Consider the following 14,872-nt stretch of genomic DNA (forward strand, 5'->3'; position numbering starts at 1 on the left):
CTGTGAAATCCTATGAAATCCTTCCCCACATTGGGCCAAATTAGCAGCATCCAATCCATCCATGAGCCAGATCCAGCTAGTGGTCCTGATCTGGTGCCTGGGGTGGGTGTGAGGGGCACCATCTAGCTGTGCAGAGGAGGGCAGGGAGCAAGCCAGCCCAATATAGCCCCACAGGGGAAAAGGAGCTGGGCCTGGCCCTGTAGGAAGGAAGGGTAGCTTCATGGAGAGAGAAGGGGGCTCAGACCAGCCATGCAGAAATTGTGGCTTGGGGAGTTGGTAGTGGGGAGGGTGCTCATATTACTGGCCACTGCTCCCCCGTTACCACATTTCCAGACCTGTGAGGAGCCCCATGGGCCAGCTGTGACGGTTCTGCAGGCTGCATCTGGCCTGCAGGCCAGAGGTTGAGCACCCCCGATTTAGACAAAAGCTAACCAGTGCTCTATCACCTTCCACGTCTTGTACCTAATGCCTCTATTGATGCATCCCCAAGCCACAGTTGCTTTTTGTGCAGCTACATCATGCTATAGAAAGTTTCACGTTGAATCTACCAAGACTTCCAGATCCTTCTTTGGAGTGTAAACTTTCCAGCAAGTGAAAACTCTAACAGAACAAGAACTTTTAGACAAGAAACTTTCCCCATTTGATTTCCCCTTAACATTTCACTGTCTTTAAAGCAATTGGTTTTACATCTTCACAGGTAAAAGACAGGACCCAGGGAGTAACCTGGAACAGAAAGAAGACTAGAGTAACTAACTCTGTCAATGACCTGCTTTTTCACCCGGTACCAAGACACAGCGCCTCTTTACCCCTTGCTCTTCCCAGCTTTGCAAGAGGGATAATGACACTGAACTTCGTTCATGAAGGGGCAAAAAGTTCTGCATATGAGAAAAACGCTATTAATGGCTTGCATTATGATGTTGCTTTTGCCATGAGGGCTGCAAGGTAATATTGATGCTCTGTCAGAGACCAAAATAAGTCCTTTCCCTCAGAAGCAATGAGCAGAAAAGGGACATCACTGCCCTGTTGGAGAACTGTCGGAATGACTGATTACCCTATTCCAGTGACCACAGAGAAGTTGTTCAAGATCAAAAGAATTAATGAGTCTGCAGATGTGTCCTTTACAATTTCTGGTCCCTCTCCTGCTACAGCATGATGAGGGATTTTTTTTTTCTTTAAAGCAAAACAATTTAGCAGCCTTGTTAAATTTCGTAGTCCGTCTTAAATCAAAAACTTGACACAGCACAAGTGTCAATATCCCTTTACCTGTAGCATCAATTTCTCAGTTCTTCTTATTTTAGTTTATAGCTCATGCCAAGTCAAACTCCAGTTCTAACTGAAACTATGTCATGTCCTAATCAATAAGACAAATAATGACAACACCATGCTTACCAATGAGTCTAAAAAATGAATATTTACCTCTATGCTCAATGTATCAGATTAAAAGCATAATTTCGTTCCCTGCCACATATTATCATGATTCCTGTGAACTGACTTTAATGACAGCTCTGTTTCTCTCTCCTCGGAGGTGAGTTTAAGTCAGGAAAAAATATGTTTCTTTTCTGTTTTACCAAAGATGTACCACACATGCCAGACTGAGTCAAGAGGCATAAAGGTTGCTTCTAAGGATCGTTGGTATTAAATTAGCCAATGGCTGCCTGAATCATCTATAATTGTTTCAGTTAAACTACTTAGCAGGTTATTTCACCAACAGATTAAGAATGGTGAGTCACTTTACTGGCTACGAGTTCTATTAAGGCCATCCCATCTGAGTTTATTAACCATTTTCTGTGAGTATCATACAATACCAGGGTTAGAAAGGGTGTGTTAATGGGGTGTTCAGGTATTTGTCACAGATATTTCATGTACCCCCAGGTACATCTTTATTCCAGCCTTGGTTAAAACAATCCTAAATACTTGTTCTGCCTTATAATGGATTTTAAAACAGGACAGGCCAATACTGATGCTGACACAGGAAAAAAAAAGACATGTGGAAGCAACTTGATTTCTTGAAAAATATCCCTAGCATGTAGAGTATTTGTTCTTAGGCTGACTGCCAGATTTGTTTTAGTAGGTAGGTCAGAGTAGGTTGCTATTTTCATAAGTTCAGTATTGAAAATAATGTAAATAGTCACATAACAATATATGATTCCCTAAGACAGCTGATAACTTTCAAGGCTGACCACTGTTGATGTTCCACGAACTGTCCCCATCCAAACCCTGACTAGGAGTGCCATTACCTAGCATTAAGATCTGATCAAATGATCGCATTTGGGTGCTCACGCTGCAAGAGTTTGGACCATTAGCTATAAGTATTTTTTTTTAATTTGTATTTGTAGATCCTAAAACACCCCTATTCTTATGTACAAAGGCTTTAGTCTGGGAAAAGTGCCCAGTATACTGGAAATGTCCCCCTCAAGTTATTACAAAAACAAAGGAGGTAACTAAGGCCCAGCTCCTTAAAGTTATTTGGGCACTGAACTCCCATTGACTGCCGTAACTAAAAGGATTGGGACAAAAGTTATTTTACAAATTAGCTCTGAGGTAGGGAATTGCAACAGGAAAAGGGAAAGTGCTCCCACTGAAGCTCTGTCTGTCTCTCTTCTGTACAGACCCTTGGGCCTCATTCTAGACTCATGTCACAGGCCTCCCTGTCAATCTGATGTTGAAAGGACATCTTTGTCATGTGAACTGGGAGTCAAAGGCATCCAGAAAGTAATAGCCACGTTTCTCCCTCTCTCCATCGGCATGACTGACTCTGCCATGACTTACTCTGACACTGCCTACATATCCCTGGACACCACTGTGCTTGGGGCTGGGTGAAACCTCATTGCAGATTTATTCAGGATAAGTATAAGAAGAGGTTAAGCGCCTTTTGGAGTAATATAACTGAAGCAATTGGAGCCACCACAGAAAATACAGGCCATATGCAAGGCCAGTCAAGAGCTAAACTATGTTGGTAGGAGGCTGAAGGTAAAGGAAAGGGTATTGTTTTGGTGAAGCTGGGTTGAGCGTGTGTATGAGAGAGAAAGAGAGAGAAGCAATCAACCAGCTAAGAAGCATGAAAGAAACAGGGGAGGCATGTAGCAAAGTGTGGAAGAGCTCTTTTAGTGAGCCCTCGAGAAAAACAGAGAAGAGTGCTTTTTGATGAAGTGCTGAGTGGAAGAAGAGGCTTGGGGCACTGAGCAAGGAAATTGTCCCCTGCAGTCTGATTCCTGCTGTGATTAGGAAAACAGGACTTGGTGCATCTCTACTATTTAAACCGGTTTCATATCAGAGAAATATGTGACCCTCTCCTTGATGGAAAATACCCACCAGACCATGAATATTGACTGCATGCTTGGGTCAGAGTAGCAATAACAGTCAGCCTATGCTGTTCTTAAACAGTTTATGGGGGGGGGGGCAGGAAATGACCCCCAGCTCCCACCGTTCCAGTATCAGTGCTGTACATTTGGATTCTAATCATGAAAAAAAAAAAATCAAAGGGAAGCCATATGTCCAACCTGGTCCCTCCTTCCCTTACAAATCGTCCTGCGAGTCTGGGAACCGCTGTGCAATCTACATTTCAGTCCTGGAATAAATGTGTTTTCAAGGCAGAGAAAGCAACCCAATACATTGCAACCCAAAATCCCGAGTACACTCCCAGCAGGGAGGTCTTCTCTTCACAGAACATCCCTCTTCTTCCCCTGAATAACCCCAGCAGGCTGCTGAGCCCAGGGGCTGAGGGGAAAGGCAAGCAGATCCCTAGAAAGCATGAGGGAACTTAGCAGAATCTTGGCTGCTGGCTTTTCTGAGTACATAGCCCTCGGTCTGTCTCTGCAAAGCAACCCCTCCTCCCCCTGCTGCTCAGGATCATTTGCTCGAAGCTAGGAGCACAGCACACAGCCGAGTTCAGAAGTTTGGGAATGGCTCTGGGAAGATTGCAAGGCTGGAGGGTGGAAGCCTTCATGAAACAGGAGCCTGCCACCTCTTCTGGGGGGCTTTCGTCTTCTGAATCTTCCTGCTCTGCCCAGGGGAAAGCAAGCACAGCAGCGAGACTGGCACCCTTTGGATACTACTGCTTTTAGCAGAGCCTGGTGGAGGTACCTGGATCCTCCGAGAAAAGTTCTTCGGGAAGGTCCTGGAAACCACAAGACGCTCTTCGAAGTGGGGAGAAGAAGGGGCAGTCACTCACCCTCCTTTTACCTTTGGGACTGTCTTTTGGGGGAAAAGGAGTTGCCCAAACAGATCCTGAGACTCTCTTTACATGTCCCAGGGAAGACTGTAAGTTAGGGCACTGCTCCATCTGGATCTAGGCAAACAGAGCGTGAAAGAGCCCCAGCGCGCGCCGTCGGTTCGGTAGGCACTAGAAATGGAAAATGAGGTTGGGAAATCTGTGGACAATCAAATGGATAAATACATGTAATTATTCTGATGTTTTATTTCCATCTGTCTCTCTGTCTGTCTGCCCGTCTGTCTAGTGGCATTCTATATCCTCCTCCCTGCCTGCTCAGCTATGCATTTTGCTCTCCTGCTGAGCTAGCTGTGTGATTAATTTTTTTTCTCCCCCTCTCCCCATCCTGTTTTAGAGTTACAATAATGGGGAAATCAGAAAGTCAAATGGATATTGTAGAAAAATCAACGAAATCTGGGAAAAAATCCCGGAGCTTTGTGGCCATCGGTCTGTCTGTGCTGCTGCTTCTCATGACTTGCACTGTGGTCGCCCTGGTGATCCTGTATGCCAGCAGCAGAGGTAAGAGACCTGCAGTCCTTACCCTCCCTCCTTCCCAACCTTTTCCTTCCTCAACACACAGGGCCTTTCTGCAGAGCTCTAGCAAAATAAACTTGGAGAGAAGATGTAGTCACCTTTCTGAGAGAGATTGCTGGCTCTGAGGTCATTACTGGAGATGTTTTTACGCTCATAGAGCCTTTTTTCCCATTGTAGCTGAAAGATGCAAGATTTTAATTTTAAAGTGTCATTAAGCATTGTATTCAAACCAGCATTTCAGTTGACAAGGATCAGACAAAATGTTTTACAGATGTTACGGTATAGAACATGTATGTGTGCACACGTGTGTGTATGCAAGGAAAAGCCAAGTCTTGGTAGTCTTGCATTTTGTAGAAACTCAAGTCTATTTTTATTATAGCCAGGGAATTTTAAAGCAACAGCTGCCTGGCAGTCCTTTGGGGGATTGTTTAGTTCAGTGTAAAAGCTTCTTTGAAAAATCCTTAGCAAGGATCCTTAGGGGGTGGCATAAATAAGGGTATGCAGAGCTGTTTGAACTGTAGGTGAGATGCAGTTCAGTGACTTTCATGTGAATGCCTTGCCAGGAATCTGACAATGCATGTTGCTTCCAGGTGCTTTGCCTAAATTTATTAAATGGAGAGACTGTTTAGCCCCCATAATAATATGTTTTTCACTGGCACTTGAATTCAAAGGGTTTTTTAATGTTCTTTTGAGCAATTCAGCCAGCAGCACCTGCCTCCTGTTTGTCAATTCCATGAATACCTCTTGATTTCGAAGCTTTGTTGAGATACTTGAGCACAAAATAAGAGAACTGTGATATCAAAACTAAAAGCAAGGCAGGGATTTCTTCCTCAGATATTGTATCTGCATTGCCTGCCTGCAGTGAATTGCTTTTTCAGGAACCCAAAAGCACACTAACGCTGTGAGCTTCCAAATACCAATCTATATAAAAAACCTTTTGTTGTTCCTGCTTTTGCTCTTCTGCTACCAGAAAATGAATGTTATCAGTGTTTGTTACAATCTGGGAGAAAATCCTTAAGTGTTTGACAGTTGTAATTCTCAGCAGAAAGTTTCTCATATTGAATCTGTTACCCCTGGAGATGCAAGTAAAAATACCCCAGCTCCAAGTGCTCCTGAAAGCTAGAACTCAATCTGAAGGACAGGAATACATGTATTGAAGTGCCAAGCTTGTCCAGAATGTGGTTGCTTGGACCCACAAAGGGCTGATAAGTCTGGTCTGTATTTTAGTTTGCATATGAGTGCCTTCGTTTTACGCTCAAGTGAAGCAAAACTCAGCCAAAACTATGAAGTTTTGCCCTCTGTGGACAAACATCATAATGCTCACCTCAAAACCTGTGGGGAGGGAGGCTGTTCAAGTGGAGAGTTGGTCAAGGCTCGTTTCCACAAACTGGTTTTAGGTTAGAAAACACTTATTTGTCCAATGTTTTGTGAGAGCATTCTAGTTCAGTTAAACTTTTGCCAGGAAAGGTCTTGCAGGTCAAGTCAGGTCCCATCAAAAGAAGAAAGATGAAACCGCTGCTGGCCAACAGGCTGGGGTCAGGTTGTTCACCTGGGCTGTGGGAGTGCTAGGCTTACATCCCTACTCCTCTATTTTCCCACACCCAGACCTAACCACTGGGTTGTAGATTTAGACCTCTTGCAAAATAGACAATCATATATTGGCTGGGGCTTCATGGGGTTACGTCCCTGTTTAAAATCAGGCAAGGATTTACATTAGCCTCTCCCACACCCCAGCTGAGTAGCCTGCCCACAAGGCTATTTGCTATTCTGGAGCAAATCTTTCTGGCTTTTTTTTTTTTTCAGGGGGATGGAGGTGGGGAGGGGGACAGAATATTGAAAGTTCTTGCTTTCATCCTGATACAGAACAGAAATACTTTTTAAACCTAGAAAAGTTTTGCTGGACAGAAAAACTGTTTTCCACCCAGCTGTGTTTATAACCCATATTAGGCCCACTTACATCAAGTTGAAAGGCTTTTGCCAACCCCAGAGCCTAGTTTGAGATTTGTAAGTTTTTCCAAGAATAAAAGTTAACAATAGGAAAGCCAGTGTCATGCAAAGCACCAGAAACACGTCAACTGAATAAGCTGTTTCTGATGGGAACAAGAACTTATTATCATCCTAATTACACACAAACATTAAGAAAGGTTGGAAATGAGAATGGGGTATTGGCTTGCTTATTGAAAGCTGGGCAGTAAACAGATTTGCAACAGCAGCCTCATGCATTCTTCATCAAAATGACAGTTCCCTGCAAATACTCATTGAAGCAAAATGCTAGATAGCCAACTGAATATTAAAAGGATTATATGTCCCATCTCATGTCCTTCCTCTCTCTCTCTAATATATCTATATCTGTTCCATAGGATCTATCAGTTCCATAGGAATAGTGAAAAATATTTCAGCTTTAATATTTTGAACCACGACTTTATAATCTTTTTTTGTAAGAGATCTAGGGGACTTTGACTTCCAAATGTGCTTCCTTTTTTTCCCCAGGCCCTGGCCTAAATAAGTCCAAAGGAAAGAACATAACAACTGTAGAATAATATTGGGATAGGTAGAGAGAGAAAGAGCAAACGTTTTTTCAGTCTAAACATACCACACTTTCATTTACACCATTCCCCTGCCCACCCGTATGAAGTGCACACATACCGATTCCAATGCTGGATTGTACAGGTTACAGTCCCAAGGACATCTTTGCACTGATCCTAGAATAAACAAAGATGTGAAGCCATGAGCAAACATTAGAAAACACAGACAAATGACAGCCTGGGAAAGGACACAAAGCAGAAACAGTCCAAATCTCCCTGTATCACCAATCCCAATATTAAAGAATTATGATATTCAATATTAGAATGGCTTTTTGTTTCTATAGCAATTTTTATCTTCTCATTTCAGAGCCTTCAAGGTTCTTGAAGGTAATATTTTCAGGATTGCCTTTGCATCACTGGAGAGCAGTGGTTATAATTATCATTTAGTATTTGCATGTAAATGCCAGGCACAGGCCAGACTCCATTACCCTAGGTGCTGCCAAAACTTAAAATACTTAGAGTCTTACATTTTTTTTTAAATGAAAGATGAGATGTGCAGGCAGTCACAATCTCTCCCTCCCCACCTTCGCGAATCTGCCACCTATAAACACCGTATGGCAAGATTCATGTATAGCTGACACTCTGACCCTCTTGCTTTTACCTGGCATTTAGTGCAAGTGGAAATACAGGAATGTAAAACCAGGAGGTTTGGGATATGAAAGACAAGATGGACAGATATTCAGCATCTGTTAACATTCACATGAATTTATAGATTAGTTTCCTTTAGCCACTATTACAGAAAGAATTTTACAAGTACAAACAAGAGATATTCATTTCTGTCCAGGGGCCACTAAAATGCAACATTTAAGTCTCATTTGAAATAGAGTAGACCTGGGCTGTCTGCAGGGAGGCAGTTTTCACCCATTGCAAACATTCATGTCAGTAAATTGTATTTACCAGAATTATCCACCAAAAGGTGATTTCAAAAGCAGGAGCACAAGTTCCTCAGGAAGATAAACCATCAGGCTTGCATTCAAGTACAGTATTTGTACCAGAAAAGACAGCAAACTCTTCCATTAAGGTTATAGAAATAACTCAATGTGACTTATATGGCCAATCACAGGAAATCAATGCAACATGTATTTAGAATAGCAAACAGTTGCATAGAGTGACTTTTGATCAATCTGTAGACAGCTAAATTTGTAGATTTAATATGATCTGCAGAGAGAGAAGCAAAATTTGCACAGCAAAAATATTGTGAGTAGTGTATACAGTTTGAAGAATGTGACAGCTGGTAGAGCTCATATTCTCCACAGAAAAAGCAGCTAAATTTGGTGGCTAAATTATTTCTTGCAAATAATCACTCAGCTCTCAGAGCAATATGCCCAATCCACAGTGTTGACAACACTTCTGCAGATGAGAATTATGTGAGAAACAAAAACCCAGATAAGATGCCGATAGGTGAATCTCACTGGTGCTTGCCAAACAACAACTGTGGATCTAATTGCTTTCATGCGTGCCATCCCCAGCCATCTGCAGGCCTTGAAGAACACATGCTGGCAAAAAAAAAATACCCAGCAAAAAAACAGAGTCTGCTTCAAACACATTACAGCATGATTTGTTCGGGTTTATTCTACTAAAAGGAAAGCTCAAAACAAAGTATTGAAAAGCAAGGCATGCTTGTGCTCAAACTTATCAAAAGATTCCCTGCTGAACAGAATTACTGTGCTGTACTAGCACAGTGGACTAAAACCATTTCTAGGTTCCCACAACTAACTACTATGTTAAGTGTGAATCCTATTCAACAGCCTGGTTTAGAGGCTACTTAAGGCAGTGGGATTCCTTCTGTGTACTCCATTGTGCTTTAGGTTGGAGTCCTGTTGACCGCTGATATTTTTTTCTAATCAGCACTAGACCTTTGAATATATATATTTCCTTTTACACTTGTGTCATTGAGCAAGCCCTTGCTCCTTCCCTGGGCCAGGCTTCCAGCTGGTGTAAATTAGTGTAACTCCCTTGAAACAAGTTCCACTTGAGTTGGCTCTTTGATGGAGCTGTATCAATTTCACCAGCTGAATTTATAACCTTCAGCCTGTAGCAAATTTAATTATCTCTCTTCATCTACCTTTAAAAGTTATACTGAGAACAAGAGTCTGGATGTCCTGATTATGAAATAAACCCAAGGACCACATTACTGAAACTTCTGATTTCTACCAGCCTTGGAACAAATTGTGAAAACAAATTCCAATAATGAGATCTTTCTGGCACTCAAAAGGACTTCCCTAATTCCCATTCCCCTGATTGCCCTCCCCCCCCACCTCTGCCCTGATAGATTTTCTCTGCCTTGGGCACTCTTGCTATCTCAAAAGAGAGGGGAGGAAAAAGTGAAGAGACAAAAAACAATGTGACAATCTGGATTTTGGGATTTTACAGCTACAAGAGTCTGTGCTGGATGCTGGGAACATTGTGGGGCCTTAATCTGGGAAGGAGAAAATTGGTGGGTTCAAACAATATTTTTCAAGTGTCTACTGGATCTAGAAGACTATATCCCTTGGAGAAATTTCCTTCGGTTTCTTGCAGTCTATCAGCTCTTGGTGGGCTCTGTATGGGTTGCAGGTACCTTGTAAGGTATATGTGGCTCTGGGAAAAGTCCAGTTGGATAGTCAAAACTAACAGCACTTACAGGGATGGAGAGGGGCTATACAATAAAGAGACAAAGGAGAATACCGTATATACATGTAACTCACAGCAATAACAGATGAGACTCAAGGGCCTGCAGCTCCCGGTTTTCAGGCACACATTTCCAAGGCTCAAACCCCAGGGACAATCCAATGGGAATAATTTACTCCAAAATTACATCACATACATTTGCATCATTTCATGCTTCTCCCCAAGACACACAACATGCTCCAAGAGCATCTTAGCCCTTTCTGCACATTGCTACCAGCTTTGTGCAAAGCCAGTTTTAAGTTACGAAACGGGCAGAAAATCATGGGGGGCTGCAGGCTCAACCCAGTGCAAGATATAATAGTAACCCCATTTGCTCCCCCATCTTCAAGAAACATAGAAGTGCATCCATTGTAAAACCCTTTTAAACTGCTAGAGGTTTGTAAAGGGGCAACTGCAAACACAAACAAGGCTTTAAGCCTTTAACAAGATAATATGTAACAGTAATTATTAAAATCCCACTGGATTTTGAGGCCCCACACAATGCTTCAGCTGCACTCTGAAGGATGCAAGAGTGGGAAGCAATTTCTGTCACCCACAAACCTGGGCTGGCACGACCCCAAGAGGGATTGATCTCTGGGGGCAGGGCAGCTTTATACAGCAGCTGAGGTTGCCACCAAAGGAAGTGGCCACAGTTCAGCATGTTTCATAGGTATCCTAGCTATAGTCCCCCCTCACTATCCATGAAAAGATGAGGTGTAGGTACCCTGGTAATGCAGACCCCTCCCACGGTGCTTGCTTTCAGGTGGCAGAAGATGATTTAATCAAACAATAAATCAAGCCCTTTTATAGTGCCTAATGACGGGCTGCTTGCTCCAAGTCATAAGCATTGATTTACTGCTCATTGGTTAGAATAAGAGATTAGCAGCTGTGCCAATAGCACGGTTGTTTCCCCACTACAGAGTGATATTTTCATGCTTTACCTTAATGTCATAAATGCTGGCCTGTTAATTCAACCCATCGTTACAATTTTATATTTAGAAATTTTAAATCACATCCATGTAATCCAAGCTCGACATTTGTTTGGGTTTGACTTTGGGCTCTTGCAAAAAACTGTTTAACCCCTGAGCTATCCACATCAGCTGCCTTACAGTTTTATTAAGATGGCAGTTTTCAATGGAAGGTGTCAAATTGAGTCTTTCAATGTATTTGGTTACAACTGTCATAAATGCCACAATCTCTTCTCCTATATTTAACTGCCAGGAGAAGAGGGACATTGGGGAGAGCATGCTAAACAAGGTTTCCTCTCCAAGGCTGGAAATGCAATTCACAGAACTGTGCAAAAGAGCTTTGTTGACTGTACACTTCCCATGACTGTTGGTTTTTAGTCATGTCCATGTGAGGTTGAGAAAATGAGCTCAGCATTGTAGAGAGAATCCATCAAATTAGTCTGCAAGGTCCCACCAGGTACATTGTGGAGTTTAACAAAGCAGTGTTGATCATATCACGTGCAGAATCAGCTCAACTTGTTTTCATCAGGAATCTTACTGAGGCATAATAGAGATAATTGACAGCGAAACAAAAGAGCTACTTTTGGATGTAAACTGAGAAAGCCTTGCTGGCTATTTTTAATTATCTGCTGTTGTGGTAAAGTTTCTGAAGTCCATGTATGGTACCAAGAGCTTAAAACAGATTCCGCTTCCCTGCTTCTCTTAAAGTTTCAACACAGTGGCTTGTTCAGTTATTCTGAAGTTACTCTCTTGCTCTCAGAGTTTGGCTGAACAAAATTATTTTCATGGCAGCGAGGGATAACTTCCCCCAGGAAAATGCTTTGATAACACTTGCCATTCTGTGCCATTTGGTGCATGTAAAGTCTTGGGGGAAAATAAGTTAAGTAAAATTTTTGAAAACTAGTAATCTTTATTCAAATGTTAAGCCGCTGTCTATCATGAATGGCTGAGTATCTTCTGAGTGATAGCAACAATAGCAAAGTATCTAGTTGCGTGTACAGGGTCAAAACATCAAAACATCAAAATTATCCTCAGATTAAGCTGAAATGACATTTTGTTTTGATCTTTCACATCTGCAGACAAGGCAAAGCAAAACCATTCTTCATTTAAGTCTAATTGTGTATGTTATGGTGGAGGGGATTTTGGAAGGAGATGGTTTTGCAATGTTTCCTAGCAGCTGGCTGCTCTTGAATGAGAATCTTTTCAGTCTCATGTGCTTTGCCCTGTGCTTTGTGATGTGCTTTATCCCACAGGAACACAGTTATTCCAAAACCAAAGGTCATTCTTTGAGGAAGCTGAGAGCTGTGATCCATTAACTATTCTGGAATCATTGGGCACGTCTACACATGCATTTGATCTGGAATCAGTTTACTTGCATGTAAACTACTCGCGAATAAATGATCCTGGGCAGGCATCTACACATGCAGGGGCATGGGAGCAGATTTGCTGCTAATGGCAGCAAACTGTTGCTGCTCCCAGGGTCCTGCAGTGGGCCCCTGCTGCCTGGGTGCTAGCCCAGGGGCTGGCAGGGAGTACTGGGCCAGGAGACAGCTGCCTTCTGGCTGAGACTGGGACATTGCACCCTGTCCCCAGGCAGCTACCTGTTGCCAGAACAGCAGCAACAGGAAGTTCCTGAGCCTGGCTCCCCAATCAGGGGCAGGGGACTTGGAAAGAGCTTCAGGAGTAGGGCAGGTCCCAACCTCCTGTCCCAATCTGCTAGCAGGGCAGCTAGCAGCTAGCTGCCCCACCAGCAGATTGGGGTAGGGGGCTGGGACCTACCGGGCCCCTGCAGCTCTTTCCAAGCCCCATGCCTTTATCACCAGATCAGAGCACGTGGCTGGGACCTGCCCCAGAACAGCTCCCAGCCCCCACTCTGTGATCGCAGGGTGGAGGCTGAGGAGCCTGTTCCTGGCTCAGCTCCATGAGTGCAGAGCTGGGTGACGAGCAGGCTGGGGAAAGTGTTCCCCACCTAGCTCTGCACTCATGGATCTGATTGAGGAACAAGGTCCCCAGCCTGTCCCCCACCCAGCTCTGCGATCACGGAGCTGGGCAGGGAGTGGGCTTCCCAGCCCTCATCAGCAGGAAGCTCCCATTGCCAGCTCGGCAACCATGAGGCTGGCACTGGGAGATCCTTACCTCCCAGGCCAAGTTTCACAGTCGCGGGTCTCAAGCTGGGAGACCCTTATCTCCCAGCACCAACTCTGTGTCCATGGAGCTGGCACTGAGAGATAAGGATCTCCCAGCCCCCACTCCCCAATTGCAATCTCAGAGCAGAGGGGCTTGGAGCTCCCTGCTCCCAGGGCAGGGGGAGATGGTCTCCAACCAGGCTCCTGTGGCAGAGCCTGCCCCAGCAGCAGGCAGCTCTCAGGGTGGCTGGCTGACCGGAAGCAGATTTGGTCCTGGTCAGGTGTCTACACAAGCACTACTGTGCCGTTACTAAGTGTGAGTAAATTTGCTATTTACATTTGCAGGTAGCAAATTTACTCATGATTAGTGTGGTTTACTGCACAGTAAGCATGTGCACATGTAGATGCACATGATACTGCACAGTAAACTATGCTACTTCACAGTAAAGCATCTTGTGTAGATGCACCCACTGAAAGACTAAAACTGCACAATGGAGGTCCTGGCCATTTAGAACTCTGCTTTAGATTTTGTGCACAGAAGATTCAGTATTGGCGTCTTAAGAATTGGGTTCACATCCCAGTCCTGGAGGCACTTCGATGGCATCAACATTGCCTAAGGTATCAAAACAGCTCATGTAGATATATCCAAGATAGAATTAAAATAGCTAGCTACAAAACTGTGGCAGCACAGACTTTAGTACAGGGTACAGAACCTGATTCAAACTAGGTAACTACTCAAACTGCTTTCTTGCACTGAGCACCTTGCTACTATTGGTGCCTGACTTAGCTCAGGTATATCCCTCTGAGCTGCAGTCACACCTTGGACTGCTACATAGGTATGCTCTTACATGTAGGATTTGTTGTCTGTCCCAGTTGTTTGGTTCTGCTCATTGTCTATACAGATACATGCAAACCAATGCTCCAGATGCCTGTCACAAAACGTATGTAGAACAAATCCAAGAGCAGATTGTATACATGAACATTGCTTTGTTTGTCTTATAAAAAAGAGAGGAGGGGGGGCGAGGGGTGATGGCTTCAGTTTTAGACAACAAGGGTGAAAGTCTAGAAATGGAGAAGAGGGGTCCATGAAATATTAAAATGCCATTTAGTCTTTTACACAGAACTCTCACACTTTATGCCAGAAAGAGTACCCAGGGAAAATGCTGTCTTTTAGTCTGTTATGCTGTCACAGGTCACTGTAATATTATCTCCCTATTCAGTGTGATTAGCCATGTCGGTGGAACGAAGCTCAGAAGCAGAGAGCATGGTAACCCTGCCCTAGATCTCAGCCAGCAATCAATGCCAGTACTGTTTATGAAGGCAGAATTGTATTTAAATAGGCAAACTGATATTTTGGCCAGGAATGTTCTCTCTTTGTAACTCTCTATTTAGTTTTTAATGCATTGAAATGCTTCTAGCCCTTCTTATGGGAGAATATTTTGTAATTAGATGAACAAACCACCAGAGAACGTGTCCAGATTTTCATCTGGTATCCCCTTTACTCTGCTCTACTCCATTACTCCTTAGGACCACTGTGAAGAAATCATTTTCCTTAGTTAGGTTTATACCATCAGATACTGAGGAAGAAACAGCCTATATTCCTCTTTAGCATTACATGGTAAGGTTTAATAGACTGCTCCTCACACTATACAAACTCAGGGCCTGATCCAAGTGGAGGTCTTCTGTACTGCCATAATATGAATAAAAATTGCAAATAACAAGGTCAATCCAGCCAGATACTGCATCATTTTTGTTGCTGCTCTTTGAATTGCCTCCAGGTTCTCTCCATCTCTGGGGTAC

At 43.4% G+C, this 14,872-nt stretch overlaps 1 protein-coding gene across 5 annotated transcripts in view; it reads left to right on the forward strand.

Annotated features, from left to right (window-relative positions):
• MMEL1 (membrane metalloendopeptidase like 1) overlaps nucleotides 1–14,872 on the forward strand; it is an 81,180-nt gene that overhangs the window by 8,464 nt on the left and 57,844 nt on the right. Inside the window, exons 1-2 of one of the 5 annotated variants that reach the window (XM_019541264.1) lie at nucleotides 2,884–2,970; nucleotides 4,566–4,729. In XM_019541264.1, coding sequence (XP_019396809.1) covers nucleotides 4,576–4,729 — 154 coding nt within the window. In that variant the 5' untranslated portion in view covers nucleotides 2,884–2,970; nucleotides 4,566–4,575. Of the gene's footprint in view, nucleotides 1–2,883; nucleotides 2,971–3,694; nucleotides 4,399–4,565; nucleotides 4,730–14,872 lie in introns of those variants that run through there. The other 4 variants (XM_019541265.1, XM_019541260.1, XM_019541261.1 and 1 more) reach the window with 4 other exon arrangements.

The sequence above is a fragment of the Crocodylus porosus genome, unplaced genomic scaffold (assembly GCF_001723895.1).
Source record: "Crocodylus porosus isolate Cpor-Errol unplaced genomic scaffold, CroPor_comp1, whole genome shotgun sequence".
Lineage (NCBI taxonomy): Eukaryota > Metazoa > Chordata > Crocodylia > Crocodylidae > Crocodylus > Crocodylus porosus.